General features: G+C 47.6%; 1 protein-coding gene across 2 annotated transcripts in view; it reads left to right on the top strand.

The window, feature by feature from the left end:
- The window catches only part of SMG6 (SMG6 nonsense mediated mRNA decay factor), a 230,289-nt gene that overhangs the window by 198,793 nt on the left and 11,765 nt on the right, over nt 1–19,731 (top strand). For both annotated transcript variants that reach the window (XM_037491791.2, XM_037491790.2), the window contains exons 14-15: nt 9,144–9,320; nt 13,015–13,161. In XM_037491791.2, coding sequence (XP_037347688.1) covers nt 9,144–9,320; nt 13,015–13,161 — 324 coding nt within the window. The remainder of the gene's footprint in view (nt 1–9,143; nt 9,321–13,014; nt 13,162–19,731) is intronic.

Genomic DNA, 19,731 nt, shown 5'->3' with positions numbered 1-19,731 from the left:
CTGTGGGGATTCTTGCTGTATGGGTAATAATTTTTTTTCCAGAACATTGACATTGGTGCTTTTGGAGAGCAGAGTAAGCCTCACCTCTTGCTTGGTGAGGTGTGTAGTACCTTCCTCTGTGAGTGAAGGTTTCTGTTAAGACAAGACAGCTGCCCAGAGCTTGACTTCTTGCTGTATCTTAGTTCAAACTAAATCTCTTTAGACAACCTGTCTCTTATTGAGCCCAAACATCCATAGGGAGCATCACCCAAAGCAGAAAGTAGCACCTCTGAGTCTATCCAGGGTATCTGTGTCATATGACACAAGGAACATGATTCACATTACACAGTGTACCCAGATATACCCAGGTGTATTTTAGATGCTGCAGGCAGTTCACCCCCCCTAATACATACACACACCCTCACTGAATGGATGTTGTAAAAGGGGATAGATGGTAGAATCCTGCACTCAATGGTAAAGATACTGTTTAGCCACATCTATAAAACCAACACCTTTTGAGGTGTCCAGAATTGAACAAGGTGATGTTACACTTGTTCTCTGCTGCCAGATCATACGTGAGCACACACTCTGGGAGACATACTGGTCTTAGTGAAAGTCTTAATGAGAGACTAGGCAGGATGTTGAGGAGGCAATGAAGGAAGTAGATCTGTTTAGCCTTAGGAAGGTATAATACAATTGACTTCATGTAACTTGAGGCCGGTGAGATAGAGGAAGAATTAGGTTTTTTGTGGCTCTAAGAACAGAATTAGAAGCAACAGGAGGTAGGTTTGAACTTGAAAGGGACATATATTCCTACCAATTTGAAAATTCCAAAAATAGAATGGGCTTCCTAGTAGAAAATGAACCCCCTAGTAAGACAGTTCAGTTACAGATCTTTCATACAGCATGGTCAGAATTGGCAGTAAACGGCTCAAAAATCTGTTAGTGAAGTTAATAACAATTATATATTTCTTAAACATGTAAGTTTTATTTTTAAGATTTTATTTATGCATACAAGAACTGGGGTATAGACCAGAGATGTGGGGTGGGAGGAGTGGGGTGAGAGGATTCACCAGAGACAGAATGGGGAGCAGAACAGGTGGATCTACTGAAATACACCGTTGCTCTCTCGGAGCTACACGAGAGACATGAGAGGTCTGCTGTGCCTTATGTGGGTTAGCGCCCTGGCCAGGGTCAAATTCATGCTGCAGTGGCTGTTGATAGCTTGATAGCACTGAGATTTTAACCCCTGTGCCACCACGGAGGCCCCAACATTAAGTTGTCTTTTCTTAAAAGATTTATTTATGCATACAATAACTGGGGTACAAGCCAGATGTCCAGGGGGTGAGAGGGTTCACCAGAGACAGAGTGGGGAGCAGAACAGGCAGAATGACTGAAATACACTGCTGAGGGAAGCAGTGAGCGAGACAGGAGAGGTCTGATGTGCTGTGTGGGTCACCTCCCTGGCCGGGGATTGAACTCTGTGCTGCAGTTGTTGCGGATAGTTTCATAATGCTGATGCTTAACCCCTTGTGCCACCAGGGAGGCCCCCCAACATTAAGTTTTAAATAGTCCTCGAGGGTCTTAAGTCCCTTTCACCTGAAATATTGAAGAAAGGGAAATGTTGTTGAGGAGGTTCTAGTGTGTTTCTGAATGGTGGTTGGTGGTTAACTGTATGGCATATAAGCAATATAGATGTTGAGGGCTGCTAATGAGACCAGGAAAAATGAATGAAGTGTGGGCCTACCCCATAGATGCTGAAGACATAGCTGTGAACTGGGAAGGCATTTGTGGGATCCCTCGGGACTAACGGTCCCATTGCGCCAAAGACTGTGCCTGCCTCCTCCTCTCATGTGCCCAGGATATCTGGTATAGTTCCTGTCACTTAGAGTCTTGGGAAAAAATTGTGAACATAGGCTGGCCACCTATATACAAAGGTTTTTTGAAAAGAAAGACTTTTTCATCAATCTTAAAGAAAGGTGAAGGAATTAATTGATTAGTAAAGTAATTATAGACTGGAGGAATCCTCTCTAATGTCTCAGAGATACCAGAGGGAGCAAATGGCATGAGGGGAACTATGGAACAGGACTGCCTGGGGCCTGGAGTTGAGGAACACAGAATAATAGCAGAGTCTTGAAAGGTAGTGGTGGGGGAGGGGGGTCGAGGAGGTTTGCGCAGATCGTGAAAAGCATTGAGAGAGGTTGGAATTTCATCTTGAAGCAAGACTGATCCAAAGGGAATTCTCTGTCCTGACTGCCTCTGACTGTCCCATTAGCCTAAAAGGAATAAAAGGCAGGTAACTATAAGGAGTTTTTCTGCTCCCTTGGACTGTCTCTTCCTCCTCCTATGAGGGAAGAGGAATGAGAATTCTGCTCTGCTTAGTGCTCTAAATAAGGTATTGGAGGGGTAGGGGGGATTAATTTCTCTCTGGATACAGATGTAGCTGATCTGAATGTGACAATACCACCACCACCCCCAAGCTGGAGTAGGAATTTTGCTTTGTGCTCTACAAAATCATTGAGATCTAGAACAGTACCTAGTGCACACAGTAGACACTTAGTAAATATTTGTTGAATCGAATGTTGATTAAATATGTTGAATGTGGCAGTTATCTCAGAAGGGACATTCTCATACACACATATATAAAATAAAACCAGCAACAAATCTGGAGAAGGAACCTGAACACAAACCTAAGGAATGGTATCCTTTTCCTGGTTGCTCAGAGTGTCGAGAGTCCAAGATACAGTGCTCTTGGCCCACATCTAACTGGCAGTGTAGAAACATACTGAGTGTAGATGTTTGAAGACTGAGACAGATCTGAAGACTTTCATCCCCAGGGGCTAAGCTTGTAGCCTCCCCTGCTGGTTTACTAAATGAGGGCCCCAGCGCCTGTGTTCCAGGTTTCAGACCAAGTGAAGCCCGCCAAACCTGAAAGACTTGTGCTGGCAGTGCCAGTCCACAGCCCTAATTCCTGCCAATGTGGGTGGCTGCTCTTCAGGGGAAACATATTGGACTGCAGCCCATGCTGCTGCTGCCTGTAGTTTACTTTCCATGATAAACTCATTGTTCAGAATACACCTTACGCGACAACAAGCTCAGAGTTTAGAAGAAAATAGTTTCTTTCCATGAGGAAACAGTTCAAGAAAAGCAAGCTCCATGCTCTTCCCTGGAGAGCCCAGACATCCCTCTGACTTTGTTTAGGATGTCCAAGCTCAGGAAGTTCAGGTGCACAGAAAATGCCACATGCCAGGTGCTTCTCATCATTTCTCTTACATTGAGTGATCGGGAGGGAAGATGCAGATAGATCTTGTTTAAGGAGGATACCATTAACAAAAGCAAAGCCACCACTCACATCCCAGTATAAAGGGATCAAATTGGCATTGTGATATTTACTAAAGGATTTTATTTCTGATGTGTGCTTTAGTGGCATGCTTATCTTAAAGCCCAAACCCTTGGGCTCTCTGGAGAGCTGTACTGTGCATGCATGTCTATGGTTAGATCCAGGAATCCTTATGGAGAATCGGAAGAGAAACAGCTGAAGAGTATCTGGGGCTTCCCTCCACCAAGCGATCTGCCTAGCAGGCTGGATCCAACACCTTAACTCTGAGCAAAATACTTTAGCTGCTTCAGCAGCAAGGTGAGCATTCTAGGGCCTGTGCCATCCCCTTCTGTACCTCTGAATCTGGCTTCCACATGGCTTAGTGGGGTGGTTAGACAGGATATCCCTCCTGCCTCCAAGACTAGTGAGGCAGCACGGAGGAAAAAAAAAAAAAACAGCCATTCATTTGTTGAGCATTTAATGGGCCCAGGCACCTTGCTAAATACTTGATATGCATTCTCTCTTAAGTCTCACAAACAACTTGAGCAAACAGGGTCTCAGAGACATTGAGTAACTTGTATAATAACACACAGCTAGGATGAGACAGTTAAGACTTGAACTCAGGTCTATCTGTCTGTGAAATTCAGTCTCTTGACCAACACCCTTGTTTTGCCTTGACTTGCCTTTTCCAACCGTTTTTCCTACTGTACTTAGTCTCCCACTGCCAGTATGTGTTCCACAATTCCTCTGTTCTCTGGACTCTCCCTCTAGGGTGGACATATCTCCCTCTCAGTAACCAAGTACCTATACCTTTTGGAATCTTTAATAAAACTACTGAAGTTGCCTCCTTCTCCAAGTCTTCCCACCTAACCAATTGCCAGTTCCCACCAGCCACTGTCTAGAAACTATAGGCCAGCACATGTATGCATGCACACACACAAACACACACGCAGAGCAAAGATGGGTGGAGTGAGCAGGCTGTTATACCACTCTAAAACATCTGTGCATGTCCAGCTGATTAGCAGTGGCCCACATTGCCTCTGCTAAGAAGAAAACACACCTGTTAGGACCAAATGAATGGAAGTGGTGTAGCTGCTGTGGGTTGGCCAGTGATGTTAGCATTTCATCTTGTGACCCATTGATCCCTCAGCACAGATCAACCCTAAGAGTAGGGAGGGCTGAGTCTGGACATTGGAATCAGAAGTGACTGAGGCCTATACTTAGCTGCTTTTGTTTAGTAATGAGGTCCTGCTGCAGCAGGGATAGGAAAAGAATGAAATACTGATTGAGTTGATCCCCTTGAATAGTACGCTCAGGGATTGTCAGGATATGCATCTGGCACAAAGACCTGTACCTTGTTTCCTTCTGTCCCCTTTGTCATTTAGCACCTGACAGGTGCTTCTCCTTCCCCTATGAACCATGACCCTCTCTAACAATTCAACACCAGTTTATTCCGATTCAAGTAGGCTACAAATATCTGTCTCCCATCAAAAGCTACTGCTTCTGTCTCCAGAGTGATTGTGCATCCTTGTGGCCAACTTCCCTCCTGCCTGTGGAGTCTGCTCCCTGTCTGGAAGCCCCTCCCCCTAGGAATGTGAATAAACCATTTCCTCTGTCCACCCAGCTCCAGAGGATTCCCTGTGTCTGAACTTTCATTGGCAGACCTTTTCTCAGACTGACCCACCCTTGGCCACTACAGAATTGTCCCACCCACCCTTTGTGAGGGTGAGTTGTACATAACTAGAGCTTCCCAATTTGTGATAGTTTCTTATAGCCAATCCTGTATACTTGGCTCATTAAAGATGATAATTAACCCATTGCTAATTGACCTCAGAAACCAGCCACGCAGCCTGTGTTTTACCAGCGTTAGTGGTGGATTTGTAGGCTATTTTAAGCTTTCTTAATAATCTCAACAAGACTTCACTTTTCCTGTCTGCATCCTATTTGCTCTAAGGACATTCTGTAAAATTAACAAGCTATAAAGTTTGATTGAAGGTTTCAACAAATGTGAGAATAATTGGCTCCATTTAGAGAAACAAGAAAAACAACCTGTAAACTAGAGTTTGTAGGGGAAAACCCGTGTGAATTTTCTCTTTAACCAGAGGAGCAGTGGCAAACAGGACTTTTTAAGACCAGAAAAAAATAGAACTGGCTGATAGTGCAAGTTTAAATTCTGATTCTCCGAAACCAAAAATTCAGAAAAAGAAATTTTGCAAAATCTAATCAGCCACTGTAATGCTCATGCCTTCCAAGAGGCCTGTTTGGAGAAAACAGGGACCCAATAATGATGGGGTAAGTCCCTCATTCCGTAGAACTTACAGCCAGAGGCCTGGTTCAGCTCTCTGATTCCTTCCTGCTCCCTGGCTAGAATGGGCTTTTCTCCTTCCTTGTGGCTGCTCTGAAGTGTAAATCTCACAACCCAGAGTACCAGGCTACATCAGTCTGTGGTGCTTGGTGCTCCGTTCTCATTCATTCTCATTCTCTGTCTCTCTGTCTCTCTCCCTGCCCGCTCTCCTTCTCCCCCCTCTCCCCCCACCCCCAGCTTTTTTCCCTCTGTCCCTTCCCCACCTTCCCAAAGCCTGCTTAAATCTTTCTGTTCCTTCCTGGGCATTTCTGTCCAGGCTGGACTTGTCTCCTGCTGAATAGCTGTGGAAAGTCACCAGTTTTCTGAAAACACCATTGCTTATCCACTGCCCCACCTAAAATACTCCAGACTAGTAACCCAGTCTGCCTTCTTCTCTTGACCTAGCGGTTTCTTCCTGCTTTCCCCAGGACCTAACCTTCCTCTTAGCTCCAACCTCCACTTAACCCATGCATGCTCACATTATCTCTCTCTAAGGAACTGAGCCTGGGACAGGACAGACTCCTATATCACTCTGCCACATCTCACTTTCAGTTTTCCTTTCTGCTTTGGTTCTTTGCGTGTGGACCTGATCTGGGTGATAACTAGAGCCCTGAAGCTAGAGGTTTCAGTTCCCACTGATGGGGCACGCTGCCTCAGATGGTCTCCAGGGGAAGGGGAAGGGGCTTTCTCTGACTGCTTTTCTTTTGGCTCTTCCATGACTTAAAGTTCCAATTTTCTTTTCAAAGCTAACCAGAATGATTTGTGTGAAACATTTTGCCCCTTAACTGTGGCATTCCTGATCTCCTGCGCAATGAACCTCCCTTTGAAAGGGCCACAGCTGCCACTGAGAAGGTGCTGAGTCCCAAGTTTCCGGCATATTCCCTAATCAGCAATTCTTTTACCTGATCCTAGCTCCGGTCTAACCCATCCTGTTGCAGCCCAAGAAGAAGGCCTCTCCTGCCCACCTTTCTGTTGTGGACAATCTAGAGTTGCCCAGACCTGCAGTGCACATACCCCTTATATATTCTCTGTTTTGCACCAATATAGAATGGGCAGGTATACTCAAGAACAGCACTGTTGTGGGGATTATGTCACTCACTTCATCTAGACTCCTTCTCCAAGCAGGGAGCCTAGCTTAGAACCCCTTCTCACTCCCCCAGTGTCCTTTAGATACCTCGGAGACTGTACAGCCTTAGTGGTTATCCATGTTAGTTGGATTACAGAAGAGAGGACGCTCTGCAAAAAATCCTGGGTGCCTTTTCTCTAAATAGGTAGAATCCTTTTCAGACCTCTTAGCAGACCTTCCAGCTGAGCGCTCACTGGACTGAGCCCTAAAACCCTTTTGAGAATCATCTAGGAATACCACTACCCTACCAGGGGGAGTAAGGGTTGTACAGACAAAATCCCCAAGGAATCCAGGTTGTTGGAGGAAGAGGGATGACACAATGACAACTCCTTTTTGTTTTTTTGTCCATGTGAATGACAGTCCCCAATGGTCCTCAAAGGATGTGCTGCAGGCAGGCTGAGGATGTCTGCATCCCTAGATCCCTGCTGTGCCCTGGAAATCCCCATCTCCAGGAGTCCCACGTCCACACATCAGCCCTTCCTCTTGGCAGGAATCACACCTTCTTCCTGAGCCATTCAGCATGCCAGCCAGCTCATGCTCCAACAGCGGGGATTCTGCCTGCCTGTCAACACACACAGCCATGGGCACACTCTCCTCTTCTGGGCAGATTTCTGCTGCCTACTCAGCAGCAGTGCCAGTATACCTCTCACTGTACAGGTGACTCCAAGAACCATCACAAGCTTTTTGTCTGGCCTCTCAACACTTAACCTCCACCTCCTCTCCATTCAGTGGCAGCAACCTCACACTGAAAAGGAAAGTCCTGGACCCATTACATAATTCTCCATAGTGTAAGCAGTAGCTGGGTCATAAGGTCAGAGGTCATAGTGGGGTCAGGTGGCTGACACACACTGTAACGACAAGGTGGTTAAAATTAGACCACAGAGAGGAAACTGGCAGTCTTGTGGAAATGCAGAAGTTTCCTCTGCAAGTGAGAGGCTGGGGATGCAGGGAGGCCACTGTGCGTGCTGCCTGCCAGGCTATTACTCATTTCAACTCTTTTTTAATGCCTTTTAGCCCCTGCTTCTGTATTTCTAACCTTCCTCATCACATGTTTGAATACACGCGATAGAACCCATGGTTACCTGCCCTGACTCAGGGAGAGCCTCCTTCCTCCTTCAAAGAGGCTGGTAAACCCGGGGCCAGACACCCCAAGCTCAAGACAGCTATCCTTTCTTAAGTCTTTTCTGGGTACCTGAGCATGTTTCAGTCAGCCTCTCAGATGGAGGTGGTCGAGATACTTAACCACTCCTGGTTAGCGAGAATCAAGTTTGGCTGGAAGAGGTGGCAGAGGATGGAGTCATGGAGCACACATTTGACAGGATTGTGCTGCGTTTTCCCTGGCCAGCCAACTGACAGAGGTGTTCATTTCCACGGTGTCCTAGAGGACATGGATCATGCCTGCCTCATCTACTTCCTGTGGTGCCTGTACTGGCCCCCTGCCAGTAGGGAGGAGAGGACCCCAAGGGCTGAAAATGAAGAGAGGGTGCAAGCAAAGCAGATGGGTTTGCAAGTGAGGGCGTGTGTGTGTGGTCTCATAGGAGAAGGACCCCAGACAGAATGACTATGGAAATTTCATCTGAAACACTTACAAATTTGACAATTGCTCAAGATACTGAATTTCATTTTAGCTAAATCAGCCCCAGCTTCTCTGACAGCATTGACTTATGTGCTGATGTGGCCACATGGGAACAGGATAGCATGAACCCCTGGAGGAGCAGAGCTTTGGTGAAACACCCCCCACCTGCTTTGCCTGTCTCCCTTCTCCTGACAACAATTTCCTGCCTGACCCCAGTCTTTTGAGCATGGGAAGCTCTTAGGTGGGGCAGGAACCTGTCAGGGGAAGCCTAAAATGATCTGACTGAAATGAAACAGCCAAGAAAGCCTTCATCATTCATTTTGCACTCAGGCTAAAGTTTTCCTTTGGGAGTCTGGAGAGAGGAGAACTGGGAGAAGAATGGAGGGTGGCAGTGAGGGGTACCAGAAGGCTCTGTGCTGCAAACACTAGTGTTTTGTACTTCACCCTTCCCTCTGCCAATAAGATACCAAACTTCGAAGAATTTAATGTATTCTTTTTTATAGTAGGACTTTAGTAAGAGAAAGATAAAACCCCACAGGTCACTATCGTTGGTTCTAGAGTCTTCTGCTGCTCCAGAGATGACCTAAGGAGAGACACTGGTGACTTTCTTCCTTCAAAGATGTTTGTTTTCAACCCACCCTTGGCCCTCCTCACTGGCACACACACTCTTGCTCGTTCACCCTGCCTCCCTTACCCAGTACCCAGTACACATTTCTCATTTGCCTCTCAGTCAGTAAGCTCTCATGTTCATCTTCCCTTTCATAAATGCTGTTTTTCTTCTCTCCCTCTCGCCCTGTAGGTTATTGCAGCAGACTGCAAAAGGGTCACGGTGCTGAAGTATTTTCTGGAAGCCCTTTGTGGACAAGAAGAGCCTCTGCTGGCATTCAAGGGTGGAAAATATGTGTCAGTGGCACCCGTCCCAGACACCATGGGAAAGGAAATGGGAAGCCAAGAGGGAAAACAACTGGAAGATGAGGTACTATGCGGGAAGAGCCCGCTGTGGTAGAGGGAAGGCTCCCTTCCCCCCTTCCATCCCTGCTCTGCCCGAGGCTTCAGTTTCTACCCCTGGTTATTTATAACCATTTAGAACAGTGTCGATGTTAATGTGACTAGCCAACTTCTCAAGAGTGCACTCTGCTGGTGCCCCTTCCTGCCAGTCCCACCCCAGTGCTTCCATCTTTGCTACGAGTTCCAGATGCTTCTTTTTAATGTTGCACTGGAGGAGAAGGGAGGGAAAGAAAGAGTTTAATAATGTGCAGCTCTGGAGGCTTAGGAAAGGGGGGGGGGTGTTAGGGTTCAGGCTGAGGATCAAGTTTATAGATGTGTGGAGCTCAGTGCAGCACAGGCCTGAACTCCAGCCTCCAGCACACGTACAGGAAGAGCTGACATTGCTGGCCCCATGTGGAAAATCACCCCCTCCCCCAGTTTACCCTCCCTCCTTTGCTCCCTCCCTCTCTCTCTCCCTCCTGCACATCCTGATGTGATTAAGGAATTCTCCTCTTATTTGTTTGCCCTTGGTTGTTCCTGTAGCCCTTGCTTCACTCCAGAGCATGTGCACGTGTGTGCGCACACACAACTGTATGCCCACCCCTGCTAAGCCCCACTAACAGTTGCCCTGCCATGCATGTATGTATCTTCCTGGGAGTGATTGTTGAAGTGGGTCTGTATGTGCTGGATTTGTGTGTCAGTTTAAGTTGAACTCCGCTGCCAGCTTCCCTGCTGTCTGAGTTTTGAGTAAATGTGAGTGTTTGACTGTGTCGGCACATATATGCATTTAATATCACTGCCAGCTGCCCTGCTGTGTGTCTGGGTGTGGGTAACTCTGTCTGGATGTGTATGCACATACAGTTCGCTTTTGCCTGAAGATTGACTCTTTCCTTCTTTTTATCTCAGTGCTGAAGATAGAGGGACCTTAGGTGGGAAGGAACGTGGGACTTAGGGAAGGGACGGAAGTGATTCTAGCCAGAGGCCAGGTCACCCATAGGCCAACATAGTCATTTGGCCCACAGCAGTCTCAAGTGCCTGGTGGAGCAGGGTGGGGCGCACAGGGATGAAATCAGCAACGGGCTGGGGAAGCCAGATGTCAGCTGGAAGCTGTCATTCGTGATCTGAAGCAGTGATAGAGTGGCCACCTTTGGTTCGGAGTCTTCAGAGCAGTCTTGGACTGGCTGCAGTAGAATAACTGGAGAACCCCACCCACCCCTGATGACACAAGGCTTTAGCTTCCAGGATAGGGGTAGTTTCAGGGATAAAACTGAGCCTGTGATTCCAGACTCTACACATGAAAGCTGGGCAGGGAATAATGGGAAAGAATGAGCTGTCAGTGTGGGATGAGACAGTGGGGTTGCTAAAACCATCGGGGTGTCAACCAAGCTATGCCAGCCAAGCCATAGGCACCACGTTAGGAAACGTGGGTAGAGTATGGCCTGTGTCAGTTCTTGCACCATTCATTAGGGATGAGGCAGGCAGTGGAAGGTCAGTAAGGCTAGCTCTCCAGAGTTGCTGTAAGAGAGATCATCTGGCCAGGGAACTTGTAGCACCAAATCCAGTTAGGCGGGTGAGGTCCAGAGAGAGGGGCACAATGTAAAACCAAGGTTAGGGTTTTTTTCTACCCTTTCAAGGAACAGACCAGCCCTCAGTTTCCAGATCTTGGCTGTGCCTCATTCTCCCTCCTTCTAAAGCTTACTGACCAGACAAAGGTTGTGACCCACACCGTGCTGCCCACTTCTTCCTTTTCCCACGAGCTTCTTGGGTTCCTTTATGTTAGTGGCCCCTGGGAAACCCTACCTACCCTGGTCTGTGTAATTTCATAACCCCGCACTTCCCTGTTTGCTGTGAGAGCTTAGTGAACCTCAGACAAGCCTCACTGACCCTCTTTTGACCTCAGTCAAGCTCACTCCAAGCCCCATGATAACCCTGTATATCCCTGTTCTGAGCAGGCAAAGGCTGTGTTCCCCCTTGGGCCAGTCAGGCATCCTATTCCACTCACTCTGGTTCAGGTTAACCCCATGAACAAGGAAGGAAATGTGTAGAGAAAGAGTCTTCCTCCTTCCCATGGCCTGGGCCTCTCTGGAAGTGAACCCTTATGATACTGTAGCCTGTGGGTTGTCAGATGCCTGGTGACTATGGACAGCACACCAGACCCCTAAGACATCTTAGGGTAGTAGCAGTTCTGCCCCATCCTGAGATCTCCTCTATCCCCAAACTGCGGGGTTGAATCACTTAGACTGATTAGGAGAGGAAAGGGGAGATGTTTCTTCAGACATCATTCTTCTTGAACAGAGCAGAGTCCAGTTTCGTGGGGATGCTATCAAAATAGCTTTCTTCCCACCCCTGAATTTTGATCCCAAGACAAGCAGCATCAGCTACCTACCCACACTTTATCAACCATTTTCAGCCAAGAAACTATCAGAGTATCACCTTAAGATGGAAGAGAGAGCAGTCTGTAGCGAAGCAAGGTTCCCAGCAAGTCTCTGGGAGGTCTGATAAAGCTGAGCCGCTGTGAGTTGGAACTGAGCTCACTGTCTAGATTTGGGACCCCAGCTCCGTGCTGCCTGCCCTTTAGTACTGGTAAGAATACAGACTTGGGAGTCAGATGCTTGGGGTTGTCTGCCACTACCTTTGTGAACTTGAGCACATTATTTAGCTCTCTAAACCTCAGTTTGTTCATGTATGAAATAGTGATGATAATAGCACTGGCTGTTGTATTAAATGAGTTAACATGAAAAAAATTTAGCCCAGTACCTGACAGATGATAAGCATTCAGTAAGTGGTGTTACTGTCATAATCATTGTCATTATTATCCAGTTAGAAACACAGGAATCTTCTACTAAATCATTCCTCATTACCCTTGCTAACCCTGCTGCTCAAGGAAGCTCCCTTGGGCAGCTGTATGTTCTCTACTGACCAAGGCCAAAAGTGAGAGAGAGAGAGGAATGGAGGCCGGGACCACCCAGGGAGTGGTGGCTTCTGAAAGCTAAGGCTACAGGCAGGGAGGTGGCAACCCTGGGGAATGATCCACCAGCATGGCATTACACTTCTTAAGCTAACCAGCCATCTAGCCTTCCCTTGCCCCAGGCGGGCAGCTGAGCAATGTCATGTGAATTCCTATAATGGGGCCCAGCAGCCCCCACACCGCCAGGCTGTGGTCTTAAAAAGAAACCAGGGCAAGGTCTGCTGAGCTACAGCATCTGCTCCCTGACGCCATCTGGGGCAAAGGAGCTTCCACGCCTAACTCCCAGCTGTTGGCCAGAGTTGATTCCTATCAGATCATTAGCATGAATTGGATTTAAATTGGGTAGTTTAACTTTCTCTGTTGTTTTTCCCTTTGGTGATTTTACAATGAAAATGGTCCCAAAGTTTGACTTTGTGAGTGTGTACCAAGAAGAATGTATGCATGGAAGTGTGGATGACTTAAAGTGTGCCTCTATGACACTTTTAAGAGGCAAGAGCCCTAGCATGCAAAGGAGAGTGATTGGAGGTGGAAGGTAGGAGTGACAGCTTCTCTCTACTCTTTACTTGAGTTGAGGGAAGCACCTACCTTGGGGCTTTTTGCAATGATTGGTCCAAATAAATTTGGAGTGTGGGGGTTTCTGGGAAGGACAGAAGAGTGGGTAAGTGTCACGGTCTCACAGTCTCTTCTTTCCTCTGGTCTGCTCTACTACTCAAAGGAGGAGGATGTAGTGATTGAAGACTTCGAAGAAGATTCAGAAGCTGAAGGCAGCGGGGGCGAGGATGACATCCGAGAACTTCGAGCCAAAAAGCTGGCTCTGGCCAGGAAGATAGCTGAGCAGCAGCGTCGCCAAGAAAAGATCCAGGTGGGCCCTGGCTGGGGAAGGTGGTTCCCATCAGGGCAGTGACTGTATAGGGCATGAGGGGATGTAGGCAGGGAATAGGGATGAGCAGGATTCTCTCAAGAATCTCACAATATCCTATCTAGTTTTACCCTGTTTTCTTTTTTAGTCACTAAATTTGGTGTCTAGAATCTTCCTCCTGGGCTCCAAGACGAAGGCAGGTTTTCAGAAAATCTGGTGGGAATTTTTCCCCTGGCAATGATTTATGAGTATACACCACACATACATGAGCTTTCAGGTGTTTCAGAGTTCCCCCGAATCTTGTCCCGACTCTTCTGAAGAAACCATGGCGTCTCCATTGAGAACCCCTGCTGTCAAGGAGCAGGCTCCCATGGCCACAGTCTGATGGTCTGGATTCCCAGGGTGATGGCCAAGCCCTCCCAAAGAGAAGCTGTACAGTCTCCACACAGGGATCCCTCCAGCCTCGGCCCTTTTGTGGATGCATACCTTCATTTTCAGCAAGTTTTTCTCATGGGTCTATCCTCTCGAATTAGAGGCTCACTTTCTCTTTTCTGGGGCTCAGGGCAGACAAGGAAGAACCAGTCATGCTCTCCCCTTTCAAGACGATAGGAAGCATCAAGCCTCTTCAGGAATGTCTGCTCCAGCCCTCTCCTCATCCACCCTTCTCCTTTGACATAGGGCTTAGTGCATGTGGTCAGGAGACCTGGTCGCAATCTGGGCTCCACCTCTTACTAATAACTCTTTTGACTTTGGCCAAGCTGTTTAACCTCACAAAACCTGTTTCCTTATCTGTGAAATGAAAGTGATAACAGCACCTATCTCTTAGAATTGCTGTGAGACCTACAGGAGACAGTTCATGTAAAGAGCTTAGCATGGTGGGCGCACACATCATGTGCTTTAAAAAGGGTCACTCGTGTTTTACGTTAGTCTAACCTTCCTAGAGCCCTGCTCTGTAAAGGCGAATGAGTACCAGTTGGGATCCATTGTTCTTTAGATATATTCCTGCCCTCCTGCCAATTGGAATCAAGTATGTAATATGCCTACCAGCAGCATCTAACATGGTGTGACTGCCTCCTTAGCCCTTCCGTGGTCTGTACGTAACGTCTGTTACAAAGCAACTTCATTCTCAGACTGTTTTTCTTTCTCAATGGCAGTCCTCCTAAAAGTTCTATCTGTACTTAACTACCTTCATTTCTTGACATTCAACCCAGCAATTAATGGAAAGTGTTGTGTCAGAAGTCACCAGCTACCTGTCTTTTTATCAAGTCTGTGTCCCCGTAGAGGTTGGCTTCCCTATAGTTTTGGATCCTGAAGTCACCCTCCTCCAGTTTCACTGTAGCATAAATGAACCCTCATCTTTCCTCTCTCTCTTTCTCTATCACATCACTCAAGCACCGTTCTTTTTTGGTCTCTTTCCTTTCTCTTATTTTTTTAGTCTCAGCACTTAGAGTTGACACTGGGCAAGTCTTTGCTCAGCGACTTAATAGACAGTAGCAGCTAGACCATCATCTTAAATTCCTCACTGACTTTTAACCCCTTGTCTGATTTCTTATAAAATCCTATTTATTCAATTATTCCCTTCTCTCCCTTCCCATTGCCACTACTGCTGTGCTAGTCCAGGTGCTGACTCATGACTCAGATTGTAGCAGTCAAGGTCCTCACCCTGCACAACTCCAGGGGGTGCTATTTCCCTCATAACCTGTGAATGGCACCTTCTATAGCTGGGCTTTACACAGTCTGTATACTGGACTCTGCCAGTGCATCTTACGTGTTTTCACCATTCTCTTCTCAAAAGAGCCACTTAGTGCCTTTGCTTGGTTAATAAAATACAATCTAACGCCTTAGTGTATGAAGGCTTTCTTATCTATGCCCAGTCTGTTTTTCCAACCTCTTCTCCCATCCCCCACGAGCTAAATGACATTGGGCAAATTACTTAACTTCTCTAAGCCCGTTTCCTCATCTAGAAAATGAAAGTAGTAACAGCATGTACCTCAGAAAGACAGTGCGTGTATAGTGTCTGTCCAGACACTAAGGCCTTTCTGCCTTTCCAACTCGAACCTTCCCCTTCACTCTCTCTCCCCAGATATACTCTGTCCTTTCCCTCTCTTGGGGCCTTGTTCATGCTTTTCCTGCAACCAGAGTACCCTTTTTCTCCTACACATTTTCTGTTACCTTTTGAAATTCTATTCCTTCTTCAACCCTCAGATGAAACTCCATCTCCCCTATGAAGCCTTCCCTGATTTCCCCCAGGAGGAATTCATCTCTGTGTTCAGTATCCCTGTGGCACTGATTTATACCTCATTTGTGAAACTTATGTCATGTCTCCGATTACAGTTATTTCTGGACTTATTCTCCCCATCATAATGTGAACATCTTGGAATCAGGTACCTTGTCTTCAGCTCAGATTAGTAAGTGGTGGTCAGGGGACATAGGAATGAACAAAAAAATCCCATCCCAGAGCATACAGTGAAGTGGAAAGGCCAGTGATTTGAAGTGTGAACGTTGTTACAAAAGGAAAGTACAGGATGCTGTGGGAGCACATGCCACAGAGCACTGCCTCGTCTAACAAGTGTTCCACTCGACCTCTCCAGCGACAAGCAGTACCTTGCAAATAGGAGGTCTTGATTGAGACTTGACTTCCGGTGGCTGCCCCTGCTTGGGAAGCCTGTTTTCCTCTGAAGGAGGCTCCTGTGGCCCAGGCGCCTAGGGTCCTGTTGGGGCTTGGGTTGCTGTGGCCCCTTTAAGAACAGGCCCCACATGCACCACTGCTGGCGGCCCTGCCTCCTGTCAGCCTTCTTCCTCCAGCCTCACAGCCACAGGAGGATTTCTCAGCAGAGGAAAAATTCCCCCCTTCCCTACTCCCCTCCGCCCTGCTTTAATGCCCGGGGCCCTTCACTTCCATAATTCTTCATTTTCCAGCCTTGAACGTAAGCCAGACACATCTGTCTGGCCATATGCGTGAACCCTGGAGTCTGTGCCGAGGTGGCTGTAAAACAGGGCCGGTGAAGGCCCTTCTGGGAGAGCACACACATGTGTGTGCCCTCGGGCCATTGGCTCCCTGCCCAGAACCACGGGGCTGCAGTGCTCCAAACCCATGTTAACCTTTTCTTATTTTTCCTCTTTTTGTTTAATTTAAGGGGGGAAAATCCCAAGGAAAAGGTATAAATTGTCCTGGGAGTGGGGGAGAGGCTTCTAGCTAGAGAGGCCATTATTGTTGGCAGGTACCTGGGTCACACTAATACAATAAGGAAGAGAGGAGCATCGAGTGAATTAAGATCGGAGAGATGGGCTATAAATTACACTATTCTGAACTCCATCAGTCTCCAGGGGTGTTAACCGAGAGGTGTAAGGCAAGTCCCCAGCTCCCAGCACTTTTTACAGATGCAGCAAAACAGGAACCACACATGTTTGGGGAAGGGGATATGAAGATGGGGTTGAAAAAAATCCTCCTGGCCCCCATGATGGCTATAAAGTCCAGCTGAGATCTAGAGCAGCAGACACGCCCCCCACTTCCCCACATCCACCTAGACCCCTGGGCCTAAGCTCATCTGTGGAGATGGGGGAGGTGAGGCCTGCCCTCCCTCTGCATACAGCCTGTCCCTCCCTGCTTCCGGCCTTGCCTGGAGGCTGGTGAATGGGGCCGAGTGGAGGTCAGAAAATGGGTGTGGGCTGCTTTTAGAGTCTGTGCAGCTTGATGCTAGGGGTCCATGTCCACTCACCTGGGGCTTTGAGGCCTCCCTATCCAACTGAGCCTGGGCTTTTCCCATTGCTATTTGCGTATTGATTGAGACAGCTCTTCATATTGGGTTGGTTGTGCTCACCTTGCTGCTTGCCACCTGGGTTCTTTTCATTCCCATTGCCGTACTTGGGAAGTGTCCAGAGTCCTGAGCAGGGTACATGGTTTGTCTGGGAAATTGGTCAGAAGTGTTCTTTCCTAACCAGGCCCCCAGAGCAAAGCAGTCACTGAAATCCTCCTCCAGGCATGAGGTGTGTCCTCTTGGCACCTCATACTAACCCTGGCCCTGTGAATCCCCCGCCTCCACCAGACTTTACTGTGATTTGTGCTGCTGTCGGGTGGGGTCAGGTTTCCTGAGCAGTTGCAAACATCCCACCTGAAACATAACAGGCTCTTCCTCTGGCCACAGCTATTGTTTCCCTCGGCATTATGGCCACAGTCTTGCTCTTTAGCCAGCAATGACATGTGTTCTGAAAATAGCTACACTCCCCTGTCCCCTTCCCGCCCACCCACCCTCCTGAAGATGCAGTCACTCCTTTGTGGTGGCCCCAGGAGTTTCACTCTAAATATAGCTGCAGCCCATTCACACTGCCACCCAGCTGGGGGGGAGGGAGGGTGTCGCTGTGGAACAATGGGGCATGCACAGAGCCCCCCACACCTGTATGGAAGCTAGCGGAAGGCAGACACTCAGCCCTGGCTCCTAGCTGTCGGAGGCAGGGTGGGAGCCAGCACACTACCAGGTCAGGGGCACGTTCACGCCTGGGCAGGAAAGCACATCAGCATGTGCAACTGGGCAAACGCCCTCCCTGCTCAAGCCAGTTCCAGAGCTGGTTCCAGCTTCTCTGCAAACTGTGGTGCTGGGCCTCCACTTTGCTCCAGCTGCTCTCACCTCCCTGGCTCCTGCAGCATCCTGTCCTCCCGCACAAAGGTTAGGCTGTTAGCTGAAACACACCTTAGGCTGCTGCTTGGAGCAAGCTTAGAGGTATCCCGCCTCACCCTGCCACTCCCTCTCCATCAGAAAAGGGCACACTTCTTGGGCATTCTCAGAATTAGAAGATAAAATTTAGATTACCTTGAAAGTGCCCTTCAACTCTGAGATTCTGTGATTTAGCTCACAGACCTCTTAGGAGGAATTAAACTGTGTAATAGATATAGTCAAAAAAAAGGAGCAGGGCCTCCCTGGTGGCGCAAGGGGTTAAGCACCGCACTGTGAAGCAATCCGCAGCCTCTGCAGCATGAGTTCAATCCCTGGCCGGCCAGGGAGCTGCCTACATGACGCAGCAGACCTCTCCTGTCTCGCCCACTGATCTTCTCAGCCTATTCTGTTCCCCACTCTGTCTCTGGTGAATTCTCTCACCTCTCCCCCCACCCCATATCTGGCCTGTGCCCCAGCTCTTATATGCATAAATAAATAAAAATCTTAAAAAAAAGTAAAAAGGCAGTACCCCTTGAGCTCACTATAGCCCAGTTTGAATATGAGACCAATTCTCATCAAGTAACTTTTATAAAGAAAGCAAGTATACATTAAACTCTGTGGTACTGAATTTGGACATGAAGAGAAGGGATCCTAAGTAGAAACTTTGCCGTGAGCAACTGCATCCAAAATGTTAACGATACTGCTGCCAAGGAAGCTGGTGGGCCCTGCTGCATTCTGGAGCAAAGGCAGTGTCTTCTCCCTTTGGTCTATGTGGCTCAAGAAGGAACAGCCTGGCTGCACTATTGGTGGTAATCTCACCAACTATTCCTATTTTTTCTTTCATTTCTATTTTTCTGTTCATTTTATAAATATATATTCATGTAGTTAAAAAAAAGCAAACAGAGTACAGTGGCTCTTATGATAGAAATCAACAGCCCTCTGCCTCACCCCTCCCCACCTCTCTTTCTGGTCCCTAGTGGTTTCCCCAGATAACTACCTTCCTAGATATATAGAAGATGACAAATGGAATTGGACAAGAAAAAAAGAAACTGACACCAAGTCACTAATCTGTGTTTTCAGGCTCTTTGCTAGGTACTTTCACATACATGGTGAATGTGGAAATTTGCTATGTTACAAAGCTTCTCACTTCTGATGAGGACATTGCTCTGGCCAGACAGACCCAGGGGTAGGTGATCCCATCACTCTGCAAAGGGAAGGAAGCAGCCATAACTCCCTGAGAAACCTAAGCAGCAGGAACAGTTAAACTGACCTTTTCTTGATCTGACTGCTTCATGACATGGGTTCTTCAAGTTCCACAACTCCCATGTGAACCAGTTGCATTACCTTTATTTGTAATTTTCAGTGTCTCAATTTTCGATGGGTTAGCATCCCCACATCATCCCCACTAATCAAAAGAAGGAACTTAACCTATAAAAGACCCCTTCCTGCTAGCTTCCTCATCAGATGCTATTGTGTATTCTCTCTTTCCCAGGTCTCCCGTAGCTTGCTCAAGGATGCTCCTGTACTTCAGAGAAAGTCGGTTACTTAGCATTTTCCAGAAACAGTTCTTTTCTCTCCCACACTTTATGACAACTTGATCTTTATTGCCGTTGGTCTCAATCAGAGGGTTCCTGCTTTCCTTGGATTCTCAGCTTATTGTCCAAGGAACATTGTGGCACAGCCATAGCTGTAATGAGAAGGGTTCCTATGGAACTCTCCTTCCGGGTCAGCACACTTGACTCCAGGCCAGGGCCAGTCTGTTTGAATCACAGCATTCCAAGTGCACCCCCCTCACCCCCACCAGAGGCTTCTGCAGCTTTTTACTCATACAAACAAAAATAAATCTCACTACCGGCCTCTGAACTCCACAGCAGCATGCTTCCCCCTTCTCCCCAAGCGTCCCATGGCTGTGAGTGGGGAC

Source organism: Talpa occidentalis, unplaced genomic scaffold, assembly GCF_014898055.3.
Source record: "Talpa occidentalis isolate TD23 unplaced genomic scaffold, MPIMG_talOcc4v2.1 talOcc4.7, whole genome shotgun sequence".
Taxonomy (NCBI): Eukaryota; Metazoa; Chordata; class Mammalia; order Eulipotyphla; family Talpidae; genus Talpa; species Talpa occidentalis.
Note: the sequence above shows the minus strand (reverse complement) of the source record. Positions and strands in the feature narration are given on the sequence as shown.